General features: G+C 35.7%; 1 protein-coding gene across 2 annotated transcripts in view; it reads left to right on the forward strand.

The window, feature by feature from the left end:
- Positions 1-17266, forward strand: part of LOC149780249 (hemicentin-1-like) — a 118476-nt gene that overhangs the window by 92038 nt on the left and 9172 nt on the right. Inside the window, exons 31-33 of one of the 2 annotated variants that reach the window (XM_089937033.1) lie at positions 10957-11079; positions 11547-11729; positions 16538-16660. In XM_089937033.1, coding sequence (XP_089793159.1) covers positions 10957-11079; positions 11547-11729; positions 16538-16660 — 429 coding nt within the window. The remainder of the gene's footprint in view (positions 1-10956; positions 11080-11546; positions 11730-16537; positions 16661-17266) is intronic. The other variant, XM_089937034.1, reaches the window with a different exon arrangement.

Here is a 17266-nt window from a genome sequence, read left to right on the forward strand (position 1 = left end):
TACCTGTCAGCTCTCATGCTGGAAGAAGAAAACTGGTTTTTAGGATCCTTCCATGCCTACCTTCTCATTTCTTACGATTTCCCAATTTTTTGGAAAAACTCCAAATTATTACATTATGTTTGGTGATTTTCATTTCTCCAAAAAATAATTTTACACAAATAGATATATCATATGCAATCCATAGTAGCCATGTTGTTTTATCACTGTGATTATTGTTGTGACAAAATAATTATCATACTACAAAGAATTTTTTCTTCAGTAGATAGAATGTTAAGTTTAAACATTATTCACATAAATTTATGAATTCTTTTTTATCTCCACAACATTAATAAAATCATAAAATAAACTGCAGCGAAAAATTAGACCACAGCAATAAAATTGTGAGCAATTAGTTTCAATCCCAAGAATCATCACTGTGAATGCTGTCACATCTACATTCCCATGAAAGAAACTTACACAGGTAAATACCTGGCATTACTGTTACATATATACAAACTTTAATTACCATCATTAAATTAAAAGAAGGAATGAAACAAAACATACCATGCAGAATATCTGCCCTTAAAAACTAATTCAGAATACTGGTAAATCTGTTATTTAGCAAACAATGGTAAATGTCTTACGAGTTGACAATAAGGATATAAGGCAGGATATAAGTTGTGGGAAAAGTAGTTCCCACATGCATATGCTTGAGACTGTGTATTTAGGCACTGTTAGTTACAACAAAATAGGGCATTGTTTATTCTCCAATAAATTGCTGGTGCTTGCATACATACTGTAGAGCATGGTTTCTTTGAAATATGTTGGAGGGACACTCCTATTCAAAAGACAATTGCAATGATAAGAATATCACACTGGCTTCTTGCTTGTTTACTGAAAACTAACATTAAGCTACTGTGCAGTTTGGCCACAGTTACCAGAATATGAGAAGACGGCACGTCTTGGGGGAAAGTAAAGCACATCACAGGGAGAAACTGCATGTCCTTTGAGAATTTCACACATAATGGACCCAAAAGATTGGTCAATATTTAGTGAAAACAGACTTTAAAATGACACATAAAAACCTTCTGATTTTAGGTCCCAATCTTCAATTTATTTTTATTCAGTCTCCCTACTTAGCTTTTGAAAAGTTGACAGGTATGCCTAACAGTGTGTCAGGATTTGCGTCTCAGGGAATATTGTTCCTCAGGACCGGGGACACCTTGTCTGGGTGAGTACATATACACCTTGTCTGGGTGAGTACATATGCACCTTGTCTGGGTGAGTACATATGCACCTTGTCTGGGTGAGTACATATACACCTTGTCTGGGTGAGTATGGATACACCTTGTTTTGGTGAGTACATATACACCTTGTCTGGGTGAGTACATATACACCTCATCTGGGTGAGTATGGATACACCTTGTGTGGGTGAGTACATATACACCTTGTCTGGGTGAGTATGGATACACCTTGTTTTGGTGAGTACATATACACCTTGTCTGGGTGAGTACATATACACCTCATCTGGGTGAGTATGGATACACCTTGTGTGGGTGAGTACATATACACCTTGTCTGGGTGAGTACATATGCACCTTGTCTGGGTGAGTACATATGCACCTTGTCTGGGTGAGTACATATACACCTTGTCTGGGTGAGTATGGATACACCTTGTTTTGGTGAGTACATATACACCTTGTCTGGGTGAGTACATATACACCTCATCTGGGTGAGTATGGATACACCTTGTGTGGGTGAGTACATATACACCTTGTCTGGGTGAGTATGGATACACCTTGTGTGGGTGAGTACATATACACCTTGTCTGGGTGAGTATGGATACACCTTGTGTGGGTGAGTACATATACACCTTGTCTGGGTGAGTACATATACACCTTGTCTGGGTGAGTATGGATACACCTTGTTTTGGTGAGTACATATACACCTTGTCTGGGTGAGTACATATACACCTCATCTGGGTGAGTATGGATACACCTTGTGTGGGTGAGTACATATACACCTCATCTGGGTGAGTATGGATACACCTTGTGTGGGTGAGTACATATACACCTTGTCTGGGTGAGTACATATGCACCTTGTCTGGGTGAGTACATATACACCTTGTCTGGGTGAGTACATATACACCTTGTCTGGGTGAGTATGGATACACCTTGTTTTGGTGAGTACATATACACCTTGTCTGGGTGAGTACATATACACCTCATCTGGGTGAGTATGGATACACCTTGTGTGGGTGAGTACATATACACCTTGTCTGGGTGAGTACATATGCACCTTGTCTGGGTGAGTACATATGCACCTTGTCTGGGTGAGTACATATACACCTTGTCTGGGTGAGTATGGATACACCTTGTTTTGGTGAGTACATATACACCTTGTCTGGGTGAGTACATATACACCTCATCTGGGTGAGTATGGATACACCTTGTGTGGGTGAGTACATATACACCTTGTCTGGGTGAGTATGTATACACCATGTCTGGGTGAGTACATATACATCTCGTCTGGGTGAGTATGGATACACCTTGTGTGGGTGAGTATATATACACCTTGTCTGAATGAGTACATATACACCTTGTGTGGGTGAGTACATATACACCTTGTCTGGGTGAGTACATATACACCTTGTTTGGGTGAGTACATATACACCTTGTGTGTGTGAGCATGTATGCACCTTATGTGGGTGAGCATGTATGCACCTTGTGTGGGTGAGTATGTATACACCTTGTCTTGGTAAGTATGTATACACCTTGTGTTGGTGAGTACATATACACCTTGTCTACGTGAGTATGTATACACCTTGTCTGGGTGAGTACATATATATCTTGTGTGGGTGAATACATATCCACCTTGTCTGCATGAGTACATATACACCTTGTGTGGGTGAGTATTGCTTGTCTGGGTGAGTACATATATACTTTGTCTGGGTGAGTACATATACAAACTGAGTATCATTTTTCTTTTGGGGTTCTTTTTGCATTCAAGATTGCTGACTGCCAATCCCACACAATGTATTTTCACAGTTATATTTCATGGCATGTCCACAAAATCTATGGGTCTGTTACAGCTGTCAGCCATTACAAGTTTGGCATACATTGTTTTGATGTCCAAGTTGCATATGATCTTGTTTTTAAATTTGTAATCCATATGCTCCAAAAACAATTTTCATGTGTTAGGAAATTGTAGAAAACAACTTTCATTTTAAAAATATACACATACCACTCATGTACATTCACAACATTTGTACAAAATGTTCTGCTTAAGCACTTCACAAACAAACTTCAAAACATCAAACCCATTATTGTATGATGATGTTCCATCCAAGAAAATCTTGGACTTATTGAGAGGTTGCAGTTTATTTAACAAAAATCAATCTAATGTTTTAAGGAGTTTACATGTGTTTCCTTTATCTTCTATATTACATACATACACCATATCTGGTATGTAGTCCTTGTGTAAGATATTTCATAATTGTGCAGAATTTCAAATTTTAGCAATTAACTTTTGATGCTTTGTTTGAATGTGAACACTTTTTTCTCCAGAAATGATGGGTCCAGGTGCCATTCCCAATCACCCCAAAAATCCTGTGAAGTTAATCTCAGGCTATTTATCATTTTACGCTGTGAAGTTAATGTTGGGCTATAGGTCATTTTACGAGTCTTACACTGTGAAGTTAATGTTAGGCTATAGGTCATTTTACGGTCTTACACTGTGAAGTTAATGTTAGGCTATAGGTCATTTTACCCTCTTACACTGTGAAGTTAATGTTAGGCTATAGGTCATTTTACCCTCTTACACTGTGAAGTTAATGTTGGGCTATAGGTCATTTTACCCTCTTACACTGTGAAGTTAATGTTAGGCTATAGGTCATTTTACCCTCTTACACTGTGAAGTTAATGTTGGGCTATAGGTCATTTTACCTTCTTACCCTGTTGATGGTTGAATATGAAACTGTTGGATATGATATGGGGACATCTGTTTGATATAATATGGGGACATCTGTTGATATACAAAGCACTGACTGACTTAAATCTATATTAAAGGGGAGGGGCATGAGGTCAGGTGTTGTGGATCTAGCAGATTGCTTACTCTACCCACCTGTCACATTGTAAGATAGTTAAATCTCCAAGAGATGACTGACAAAGGCTATTTATAGACTATGATGACGTCCATAAGTGATTGCAGTGAGTGGATGGAGCTATTAAAAGTGATAGGTCATGAATGTATTCAAATATTTCAGTAATGGGTGTCATTTTTTAGAATTTGATACTACATACCTTTAAATGACAATTATTCGCTATATTCGGTTTCTCATACATCTATATTCCTTTAGGGAGATCATTATTTACACACACAGGAATTTTTTTTACATGTCCCGAGAAGTACATACAGCAAAATCAATGTTAAAGTATGTTGAATTTTTTTTTTGATGAGATGAACCTATAGGTGTGATCCGGTACAATCTGGATTGAATGTCAAGCACTATGAGGCTGATTAAAAAACTCATACTACCCTACATTGTGATGATTAAACTTGACATGCTCTATTCTTGATCTAGCTTAGTAACTAGCTGCCATTGTAAAACTACATAGCCATCAATAATTTGCACCTGGAAGTTTCTTGGTGACACTTAAGGTGCAGAGTATTCAATAATCAGGATTGAATAGACTTAAGTTAAACAAAGTTAGTATTAAATATTAAAACAAGAATTTATATTTAGTATGACTAAATTTGCATACATGACCTGTGTGACTTGTACTATACATGTATCTCTGCCATGTTGATAAGCCAAATGTGGATATGGTTGGTAGGTTGGATGAGCAGGCAAATAGAAAAAACCAGGGACATTCAATCATGTTACACAGGTAAAGTATGATTAAAAAGTCTTTCCAGTTACTGTTCTTCCCACTTAATCCAAGACTGTGTAATGTATTTATAATGTCATGTATTTGTTTTATTTTAGTGGTAGATCAGTTATTTCACTTAACAGCTTTGTTGTCTAAAGACACATAAACTTGTAAAAAGTGTATATTTTATATGCACAGTTGTAGAAGGCTTTATAGAGATAAGGCATATTCTGCAAATGAGTTTCTTCTTCAGATATGGGCACAGTATATCATGTTATGTTGTATGTCTGTACATCTGTCTTTATTTTGTTTCTGCATAATAATATGTATTTTGTATTATTTGTCATGACCACACTTTGTAAGTATCAGTGCATCTGAGGTTTTTAATAAGTCTATTGACTTTGGACTTTAAAGGTCAGAGGTCAGGGTGATATACAGTGAAGAAATGTAAGCTGTTTCCACATAATAACCTGTTTTGTATATCAAATATGTTTACCAAAGTTTGTAAATGGTTTGCATTACATTTAAATAAGAAAGTTAGCTTTTTGATGAGGTCAAACGTCATGGTCAAGTGACACCAAGAAAAGGTTTGGTTTCTGCATAGTAACTTGGTTTTTTATATTTACTTTGATGAAACTTTGTGAATGCCTTGTAGCTGACACAAGGAAAAGGCTTATTTATCTTTAAGTTAAAAGGTCAAAGGTCAAGGTCACATGGATTCCAAGAAGAAAATCAGCTTCCACAAAATCACTCAATTGCTATGCCTCAAACCATAGCCAAGACAAGCTTTGTGTGTGACTTGCATCTGAGACAAGAAAGGCACCTAATAATTGTTTAGCCAATAGGTCAAAAGTTGAGGTCATTGAGTCTTAAAGAAGAAAAATGGTTTGCACAAAATAACTTGAGTCAAATCATGAGACTCAGAATCAACATCGCTAAAGGGAAAATGCCAATCTTATTGATAAGACCATGACATCCATAAGTATAGCAAATGTTGTGAAGCAGCTGTCAAAGTGCATACTGATGTCCTTTACCAATGAAATAGCTTGTAGTTCAAAGGACTACATATCATAGTACCTGGTTATCTGACCAGTGAGTTTAACATAAAAGACAGTTAATGTATAATATTACTCCATGTATTTACTGCATAATAGTTACTTTTTGACATATGGTATGCATATGTTATTCCATACCATTACCAGTGCTCTTGTAAAACAAAATTAGGCCCTACTTTATCCCTACTATTATTTAGTAACACAATTTATCCTTCTAGACTATGGATTTAGCACATTATCAGCTTAGATCCATGGATTTATCACATTACACTGGACAACAAATTTTTACAAAAGTCATGTTACTGAAATAAAATTAGTCAATTCTTATCAATTTTTATGTGCTGAACACGAATATGACAGTCAAATTGCAAAATTGGCTCTAGTTTTTTTGTAATCTGCAAGAAATTAATGTTTACATAACGAAATGCATTCCAATAGTAAAAGGTCAACTGTAATAGCCTACCTATAAAAAATCAAGTCATTGACTACATCTTAGATTTCTTCGCCTGTCTCTTGTACAGCTGTTCGGGAGCATCTCTGAGGAGTGTCCAGCAGTAGTCAGCCAGCATTGTAGTGGACCATTTTCCCTGGTATCTTTGTTCCATTGTTGCGATATCTTGATGAAAACGTTCGCCGTGTTCATCACTAACAATACCACAGTTGCTAGGAAAGAAATCCAAATGGGAATGAAGGAAGTGAATCTTTAGAGACATATTGCAGCCAAGTTTCTTATACTTCATCAACATGTCTTCTACTAGTTCTTTATAGTTTTCTGCCCTAACATTTCCGAGGAAGTTTGTAGAAACTAGGCGAAAAGCATTCCATGCTTGTTTCGCGTCACCTTCCAGCAAGTTGTTGAACCGGTCATCTTTGAAAAGCTCTCGAATCTGAGGACCCACAAATACTCCCTCTTTAATCTTTGCTTCGCTGAGTCGAGGGAATTTTTCATGCAGGTATCGGAATGCTGGCAAAGTCCGGTCAATGGCTTTCACGAAGTTCTTCATCAAACCTAGTTTGATGTGAAGGGGTGGTAGCAAGATTTTCTGAGCCTCAACCAGAGCTGGGTGTTGGATATTCTTCTCTCCAATGGCTACATTCTGCCTGTGAGTCCATTCCTTCCTCATGTAGTGCATTTCCCTTGCACGGCTATCCCACTCGCATAAGAAACACATGTATTTTGTATATCCTTGCTGCAGTCCCATTAAAAGGGCAACTACCTTCAAATCACCACAGAGGTGCCAGCTGTACTTGTTATACTCAATGGAATTCAGTAGCTGCCTTAAGTTATCGTATGTCTCTTTCATGTGGACAGCATACGCTACTGGAATAGATGGAAGAATGTTTCCATTGTGCAAAAGCACAGCCTTGAGACTCAGTTTCGAAGAGTCCACAAATAGTCTCCATTCTTGTGGGTCATGAGTGATTTTTAAAGCATTCATGAGGCCCTCAATATCGGAACAGAATATCAGATTACTTTCCTTTCTGAAGAAAGGCTCCAATTGCTGGTGGCGCTTTCGATATGCAGTAATTGTGACATCTTCTTCTAGAAGATTCCATTGTTGGAGTCTTGATCCTAGCAATTCTGCCTTGTTCTTTGATAAGTCCAAATCACGAATCAGGTCATTTAGTTCTTCCTGTGTTATTCTGTGTGGGGTTGATGATGCACCACAGTGAAAATCTGGATCACTGCATGCTGATGGACCAGGAGAAGAACAGGTCGACTCACCTTTGTCTTCGTCAGATGAATCAAGAGAATATTCTGCTGGAGGTTCTGGAATAGGAAGTCCCTCACCATGTGGAACTGGTCTCAATGCAGACGGAATGTTTGGGTAGACTATTCTCGACTTCTTTCGCTTCGTTATTCCGCCGGAAAGAGGAGGAACCAAGCAGAAGTAACAGTCATTTAGGTGGTTGCTTGGCTCTCTCCACACCATTGGGACTGCAAACGGCATTGATGACCTTTTGCAATTCAACCACTGTGAAAGCTGTGTTGTACATGTAGCACAGCATATATGCGGAGCCCAAGGCTTGTCTTGGTCACCAACCTTGCATCCGAAGTAAAGATGATATGCCTTCTTCACTTGATAATTGATACTTTTCTTCTGGTTGGCAAATGTCACTTCCCCACAAATATAGCAAAAATTGTCCGCGGTATTAACACACTTTCGAGGCATTACTGTTCTTTATTGTACGTAAATGGATAAAATAATAAGTTTTATGTAACAGTAGCTTGAACTGTCTCGCACAACGTCTAAAATATTTTAAATGCTGAACCTATCTGATTGGGCTTTATATAGTACACTGCTTACGTCAGCTTCAGCAGCCGCCTGGCATTAGTATAATAGGCCTACACATGTATAGTACACTGCTGACGTCAACTTACTTCAGCAGCCGCATGGCATTAGTATTGCATTGCATCAGAAAATGATGCAATCAACTGTGGATGATGTGAGCATGATGGTATTATGCAATGTTACATCATTATTCCGGATGTTGCTGCAGTCCTACTGGAGAAATTTACACAGTGAAACATAGAAAATGAGGTATATGAATATCTTCAAAACGAGAGCCAATACAAATTTTTCACGGTTATATTCGTGTTCGGCACACCAAAATACTACAGATTAGGGCCTTTTCAAGTCAGTAATGATTTCACTGTTGACCAGTGTTATCAGCTTAGACCCATGAATTCATCACATTATCAGTTTAGATCCATGGATTTATCACATTATCAGTTTAGATCCATGTATTTATCACAATATCAGCTTAGATCCATGGATTTATCACATTATCAGTTTAGACCCATGGATTTATCACATTATCAGTTTAGACCCATGAATTTCTCACATTATCAGCTTAGATCCATGGATTTACCACATTATCAGTTTAGATCCATGGATTTATCACATTATCAGTTTAGACCCATGGATTTATCACATTATCAGCTTAGATCCATGGATTTATCACATTATCAGTTTAGATCCATGTATTTATCACAATATCAGCTTAGATCCATGGATTTATGACATTATCAGTTTAGACCCATGGATTTATCACATTATCAGTTTAGACCCATGAATTTCTCACATTATCAGCTTAGACCCATGGATTTCTCACATTATCAGCTTAGATCCATAGATCTAGCACATTATCAGCTTAGAGCCATGGATTTATCACATATTAGTTTAGACCCATGGATTTAGCACATTATCAGCTTAGAGCCATGGATTTATCACATATTAGTTTAGACCCATGGATTTAGCACATTATCAGCTTAGATCCATGGATTTAGCACATATTAGTTTAGATCCATGGATTTAGCACATTATCAGCTTAGAGCCATGGATTTATCACATATTAGTTTAGACCCATGGATTTAGCACATTATCAGCTTAGATCCATGGATTTATCACATTATCAGTTTAGACCCATGAATTCATCACATTATCAGTTTAGATCCATGGATTTATCACATTATCAGTTTAGATCCATGTATTTATCACAATATCAGCTTAGATCCATGGATTTATGACATTATCAGTTTAGACCCATGGATTTATCACATTATCAGTTTAGACCCATGAATTTCTCACATTATCAGCTTAGATCCATGGATTTATCACATTATCAGTTTAGATCCATGGATTTATCACATTATCAGTTTAGACCCATGGATATATCACATTATCAGCTTAGATCCATGGATTTATCACATTATCAGTTTAGATCCATGTATTTATCACAATATCAGCTTAGATCCATGGATTTATGACATTATCAGTTTAGACCCATGGATTTATCACATTATCAGTTTAGACCCATGAATTTCTCACATTATCAGCTTAGATCCATGGATTTATCACATTATCAGTTTAGATCCATGGATTTATCACATTATCAGTTTAGACCCATGGATTTATCACATTATCAGCTTAGATCCATGGATTTATCACATTATCAGTTTAGACCCATGGATTTATCACATATTAGTTTAGACCCATGGATTTATCACATATTAGTTTAGACCCATGGATTTAGCACATTATCAGCTTAGAGCCATGGATTTATCACATATTAGTTTAGATCCATGGATTTAGCACATATTAGTTTAGATCCATGGATTTAGCACATTATCAGCTTAGATCCATGGATTTATCACATTATCAGCTTAGATCCATGGATTTAGCACATTATCAGCTTAGAACTATGGATTTAGCACATTATCAGTTAGATCCATGGATTTATCACATATTAGTTTAGACCCATGGATTTAGCACATTATCAGCTTAGAGCTATGGATTTATCACATATTAGTTTAGATCCATGGATTTAGCACATTATCAGCTTAGAGCCATGGATTTATCACATATTAGTTTAGACCCATGGATTTAGCACATTATCAGCTTAGACCCATGAATTTCTCACATTATCAGTTTAGATCCATGGATTTATCACATTATCAGTTTAGACCCATGGGTTTATCACATTATCAGTTTAGACCCATGGATTTATCACATTATCAGCTTAGATCCATGGATTTATCACATTATCAGTTTAGACCCATGGATTTATCACATATTAGTTTAGATCCATGGACTTAGCACATATTAGTTTAGATCCATGGATTTAGCACATTATTAGCTTAGATCCATGGATTTAGCACATTATCAGCTTAGATCCATGGATTTAGCACATTATCAGCTTTGACCCATGGATTTAGCACATTATCAGCTTAGACCCATGGATTTATCACATATTAGTTTAGACCCATGGATTTAGCACATTATCAGCTTAGAGCCATGGATTTATCACATATTAGTTTAGATCCATGGATTTAGCACATTATCAGCTTAGAGCCATGGATTTATCACATATTAGTTTAGATCCATGGATTTAGCACATTATCAGCTTAGATCCATGGATTTAGCACATTATCAGCTTAGATCCATGGATTTAGCACATATTAGTTTAGACCCATGGATTTATCACATTATCAGCTTAGAGCCATGGATTTATCACAGAAGAAAAACATTGATTAAACTTTTCTTGCAGATATAAATGAATGTGAGGAACATAAGGATGTGTGTGCTTACAAATGTCAAAATACTGCAGGTGGATTTGATTGTGTTTGTCCCCCTGGACAAGTTCTCCTGTTTGACCGGAAGTCTTGTGCTGGTACATTACCCCTCATTTTCTTTCTTTGCTAACTGACACTGAATAAGTAGTGACAAAAGTCTGTAAGAAATATTTTAATATGATCTATAATGATCTAAAAAATTAAATATAAATCAAGGGCAAGTAGACATAATAAATATTAAATAATTTGTTGACCTAAGCTTGATAATTTTAAAAGACATAAAAATATGTATGCAAGTTCATCTTTTTAAATCAGTCAGATAAAATAATCCAATGAAATAAATTCTATCCTAAGCGTTATTTTTGACATATAAAAAAAAGTCCAGTAATAAAAGGATTTTAATAATGCCATCTTGAATATGGATATTCACTTTGAGAGTGAAATTAAATTGAAATAAAATTTCTTATATGAGAAGTAGATGGAACTATTAATGTGTGAGTAAAATTTATAAAATAATTGTAATTGATAAAGCAAGCTAAATTTTAATTTTTTTCTCCAATTTTAGGGCTGGAATTCTTGGAGCCTAGCCGAGTAATTTCCACAAATGAAGTCAACTTTTCCCCACGCCTTCGAAATCCTAGATCTCTGTCAGACAGTTTTCTGCACATTAATTATATGTCCACTAGTAATGGTCAAAAATGGTGTCCTCTGGGATTCCAGTATAACTCTAAAATTCATAGCTGTATAGGTATGTAATGCACCAGCACATGATTTCTGTTTATTCTCCACACCCACCCCACCCTCATCCCCCTTTTGTAAAATGAAGCATACATATTAATATAAAAATATTATATAAATACAGTGAATAAATATATAAATTTGGGTGAGCAACTCTTTTAGACAACCATTTGAAGCTGTGTTTTTTCCCAGATGACTGAGCAAACATCTGTTGTCTATTGTTTAACCCGGATTGAGCAATAATTGTATAGAGAATGTATTAAAGACAAAGGTAAAGAAGACCTAATGGCAACATTGTTGATCCTTCAGTAATATAATATACAAGCCCCAATTATGAGAATCTGCTGTAAAGGAAGCAGTCATGGAGATGCCTAGTTCAGCAGTTCTTATTGTTTCTATGTTGAAAAAACACAGCAAAGCACTGATAATGTCATAATGATACGTGTATGTTCTCACCCTGCTTTCATTGTAGCAAGTCAATTCATTCATTTGTCTAAGGAGCTAATTTGTATTGTCTTTTGTATGTCTTGGTCTCTTAAGAAGTTACTATCATTTTCTGGGTGAGTTAATTCTATAGTCACAGTAAAGGAGGTTCATGTTTCTAGATGAGTTAATTCTATAGTCACTGTAAAGGTTCTTTTATTTGGGTGAGTTAAGTCTATAATTATTGTACGGGTTCCTTTACATGGGTGAGTTAATTCCATAATCAGCATAAAGGATCCTATTTCAGAGTGAGTTAATTCCATAGTAACTGAAAGGGCTACTTTTCTGGGTGAGTTAATTCTGTAGTGACTGTAAAGGTTCCTATTTCTGAGTGACTTGATTCCATAGTCACTATAAAGGTTTATGCTTCTGTGTGACTTGATTCCATAGTCATGGTAAAGGTTCCTATTTCTGGATGACTTGATTCCATAGTCACTGTAAAGGTTCATGTTTCTGGGTGACTTGATTCCTTAGTCACTGTAAAGGTTCATGTTTCTGAATGACTTGATTCCATAGTCACTGTAAAGGTTCCTGTTTCTGGGTGACTTGATTCCATAGTCACTGTAAAGGTTCATGTTTCTGGGTGACTTGATTCCTTAGTCACTGTAAAGGTTCATGTTTCTGAATGACTTGATTCCATAGTCACTGTAAAGGTTCCTGTTTCTGGGTGACTTGATTCCATAGTCACTGTAAAGGTTCACGTTTCTGGGTGACTTGATTCCATAGTCACTGTAAAGGTTCATGTTTCTGAATGACTTGATTCCATAGTCACTGTAAAGGTTCCTGTTTCTGGGTGACTTGATTCCATAGTCACTGTAAAGGTTTCAGTTTCTGAGTGACTTGATTCCATAGTCACTATAAAGGTTTATGTTTCTGTGTGACTTGATTCCATAGTCATGGTAAAGGTTCCTATTTCTGGATGACTTGATTCCATAGTCACTGTAAAGGTTCACGTTTCTGGGTGACTTGATTCCATAGTCACTGTAAAGGTTCATGTTTCTGGGTGACTTGATTCCATAGTCACTGTAAAGGTTCCTGTTTCTGGGTGACTTGATTCCATAGTCACTGTAAAGGTTTCGGTTTCTGAGTGACTTGATTTCATAGTTACTATAAAGGTTCCTGTTGGTGCTATATTGAATTTCAATTATTAAAGCCTTAACACCAAGCTAAAAGTGCCACTGTCAGATCATGTCATCTGCTGTAATCCTTCTACTTCGATTGCTTCCTTTGTTTGTCAAGTTAATCCATTCATGTCATGAGTGAATAAAGCATTTTTCTTTTGTCTCTAAATAAATTTATTTTGTTTTGGGATAAATTAAATGTCTTTTGATTTTATTAGTACATACATTTTCCATATTTGCCCAAGACCTGAGCAGAACCACAGTGGTTGTTGTTCCATCTAAAACCAATATGTCAACATCAAGATATGAATATTTTTTTATGATGGTTGAATAACTTTACTGCTGTATAAAATATTTTGAAGTGAATGTCACATTAGTGTTTTTATGACAAAATTTGTTTATGCAAATATGAAAAAATTATTATGAACTATCTGGATTTTTTTATAACAAAAATTTGTATGAACCATTTTGTTTTGTTAAGACCAATATGAAAAAGTTATATGAACCATTTGGAATTCGTAAATACCAGTATGAAAAGTTATTTGAACCATTGTATTTGTTGATACCAGGATAAAAATGAATGAACCATACAACCATGCAAATACATGTCAGAAAAGTTATCTAAGCCATTGGATTTGTATATACCAGTATAATAAGACTTTATTTAGAGAAGGTAACTCAGTTAGTTACAGAACTAATCTACCTTGAGGCCTTCTATCTGTTATGTACAATATTTTCAGTATATACAACATGATGTGAAGAGTCTGGCTTGACACTAAATAATTAAGTAATTTTAAAATTCAAAGTATCAAGCCTGGATCACATGCACAGGCATCTTTGAAAACATAAACATATATAAAACATAAAATATCATCCTGCATTGAAAAATTAAACTTTGAAAATGATGGAAAATTACAAAAAATCATGTGGTATTTTTTGTACTAGAACTGTTCAATTTTCTAAAGATTTCATCCATTTAAGACATTAACTATGAAAAAAAAAATGCTAGGAACCTGCCTTATGTCACTGGGAATGTTGTTCTATACCAGTGGACCAGTATATTGAAAAGATTTTTTAAATAATTCCTTCTTTGGCTTTGGTATGATGTAATTTTTACTTCTTATGAACCTTAAATTTGGAGTACCATCAGGATCTCTTTGGTGTAAGATATTGCTTAGATAGACAGGAATGTCTTTTCTGGATACTTTATACATCAATTTGGCCTTTCAAAGAAATATTCTTTCACGTATTGTTAAAACCTTTATAGTATTCATTGTGTCCTGAAAATTGTATATACATTGATCTAGAATTAAATGGCAAGCCCTCTTTTGGAGTCTTAAAAGTGTTGTTATGTTTGAATCAGAGGTATTACCCCATTACATTACAATTGTCCAGATATGGCTTAATATAACTTTTATAAAAGATGACCCTATACTGAAGAGGAATGTATGCTTTGATTTTCCATAGTGACCAAAGATAAGAATTAACCTTTTTTGAAGCATGTTTAATGTGAATAGACCAAGTAAGATTGTTATCTATGAATACACCAAGAATTTTATCATGAGGTATATTAAGGCTCACATTGTCAAATAGAACCTGGAGTTTGTTGCTATCTAGCCTTGCTCATTTTCATTGCATTGTAACTAGTAGGGCTTTAGTTTTTTTCTTCTTCTGTATTTATAATCATAGTGTTTTCCTTGCACCATATACTTTTAGTCTGTTGAGAGCATCTTGTAAGTTATTTTCAAGTACCATTTTGGTTTTACCCATCTCAGACAGTGTAGTATCATCTGCATAGAGGTCAGATGAACACATTGAAGTTCCAATCTTAAGAGATAAATTGTTGATAAATAGAATGAATAACAGAGATCCAAGGATAGAGCCCTGTGGTACTCCACAATTAATATTTTTACTTTCAGAAGGTTTACCATTTAAAGATACTTTTTGCACTCTATCTTTTAAGTAAGAAGTAAAATAGTTTAGGGAGTTTTCAATGCATTGATAGATTTTTAGTTTATAAAAGCAAAATTTCATGGTCTACAAGATCAAAATCTTTACGAAAATCAACCATAATAGTGCCTACCATTTCTCCTTGATCTAATGCTTTCAGACATTTATCAATCAAAGATACAAGTGCAGTTTAACAGGAGTGATTCTGGCGAAAGCCAGACTGATTATCATGAATAAGATTGTAAGTGTTCAAACAGTTGAGAAAAGAATCATGTACGTGTTTCTTTAGTAATTTGGAGAGACAAGGAAGGATAGAGATGGGTCTGTAGTTATTCACATCATCTTTTGTTCCTGCTTTATGCAATGGTATAACCTTGGCAGTTTTCCATGTTTGTGGAAATTTATTAGACCTAATGCTTGCATTGCAAATGAAAGCTCTACAATTGCAGGTGAAGCTACCTTTAGTAGCCTTGGTCCAATCATATCAAGTCCTGTAGCTTACAAACATCCATTTTTTAAAATATATTTCAACACAAATTCTGGACTCATTTCAGGAATTTCAGACTTTGTGTTGTTTGGAGTTTTTTAGCACAAGTGTTTGAGTTCCAGATGATCAGATGAAGTTCTGGGTTCTTTAAGTTTATCAGCAATTTGAACAAAAAGTTGTTAAAATATTTGAGATGTCAAGCTGAATTATCAGTATTAATGCCCTCATGATTGATGGATAAAATTTCAGTTTCACTCTTACATTTGCCTGCACCAAACCATGTAAACACTTTCCAGATAGCTTTTGGGTTATTTTGTTTTCATCCAGCACTTTTTTGTAGTGCACTTGTTTGGCTTGGCGTATCAGTTTATTAACATTATTCCTCCAAACTCTATATTTAGTTTGATTTCCTATTGAGTTCAGTTGGTCTCTTTGTTTTATTGCTTCTAATGAAAATGCTATCTTGAACTATTTGGATTTGTTAATACCAAGTATGAAAAATTTATGTGTTAAATATATTGTGTAATGATGGCTTCAAACACGTAACCTACCTAGACCTTGCACAAAATGTGATAATTTGTTAAGTCCAGTTATAATTACTAAATAATCATATGAGTAGCTTTGATCAGCTGTTTATGAGTGTTTAATTGATGGACACATGGAGGATGCACCAGGTCTGTACACAAATCCTAAAGATTGATTATACCTAACTATAGGGATAATATCTCTAGTATATAGATAGTATGTGTATATAATAAGCATTATGTTGTATTGTAGATATTGATGAGTGTGTAGAAGACCTTGGAGTGTGTCAACACAACTGTACTAACACAGTAGGATCATACCAGTGCCAGTGTCCACCAGGTTACTCACTGTCCCAGGATGGACACACATGTCAGGGTAACTATTCACACAGCTGTACTAACACAGCATGCCACACCATTGTAACATCCCACAGGCTGCACGCTGCTCCAAGTGTACACATATGCCAGGCTAAGTGTTCACACAACTGTACTGACACATTTTGGTGATGCCATTGCCTTACCCCCACCACACCCCTTCCATTGATAATGGGTCCACTTGCACAAGTGAAATAACACAAGAGTCATACCATTGCCAGTGTTTCCATGTTACATATTGTTTCAGTTGGACACACTCATCAGTAAGTGTCCTCTACACAGCAATATTAACATAGTAGGTCATACCTTTGTCAATGTCCCCTAAGTTATGCATTTTCCCAGGATGGAAACACTCATCACTAAGTGTCTACACAACTGTATTCACACAGGGGATCAGTGTTCCCTAGGACACATTAATTTGGGGTAATACCTTTTGTCAGTGTCATACATGTTACACAGCATTCCAGATGGAGACCCTTATCTTAGTAAGTGTTCATGCATTTATTATAATACTGCAGTCATACTGGCATGACTCAGGTTAAACAAGGTTCTGGGGCATATATGCCTGTCAAGGTAGGTGTTTTCCCAAAATGGATATACTTTTCAG

This window comes from Sinohyriopsis cumingii, chromosome 16 (assembly GCF_028554795.1).
Source record: "Sinohyriopsis cumingii isolate HCF-2022 chromosome 16, ASM2855479v2, whole genome shotgun sequence".
In the NCBI taxonomy this organism is placed as follows: Eukaryota; Metazoa; Mollusca; class Bivalvia; order Unionida; family Unionidae; genus Sinohyriopsis; species Sinohyriopsis cumingii.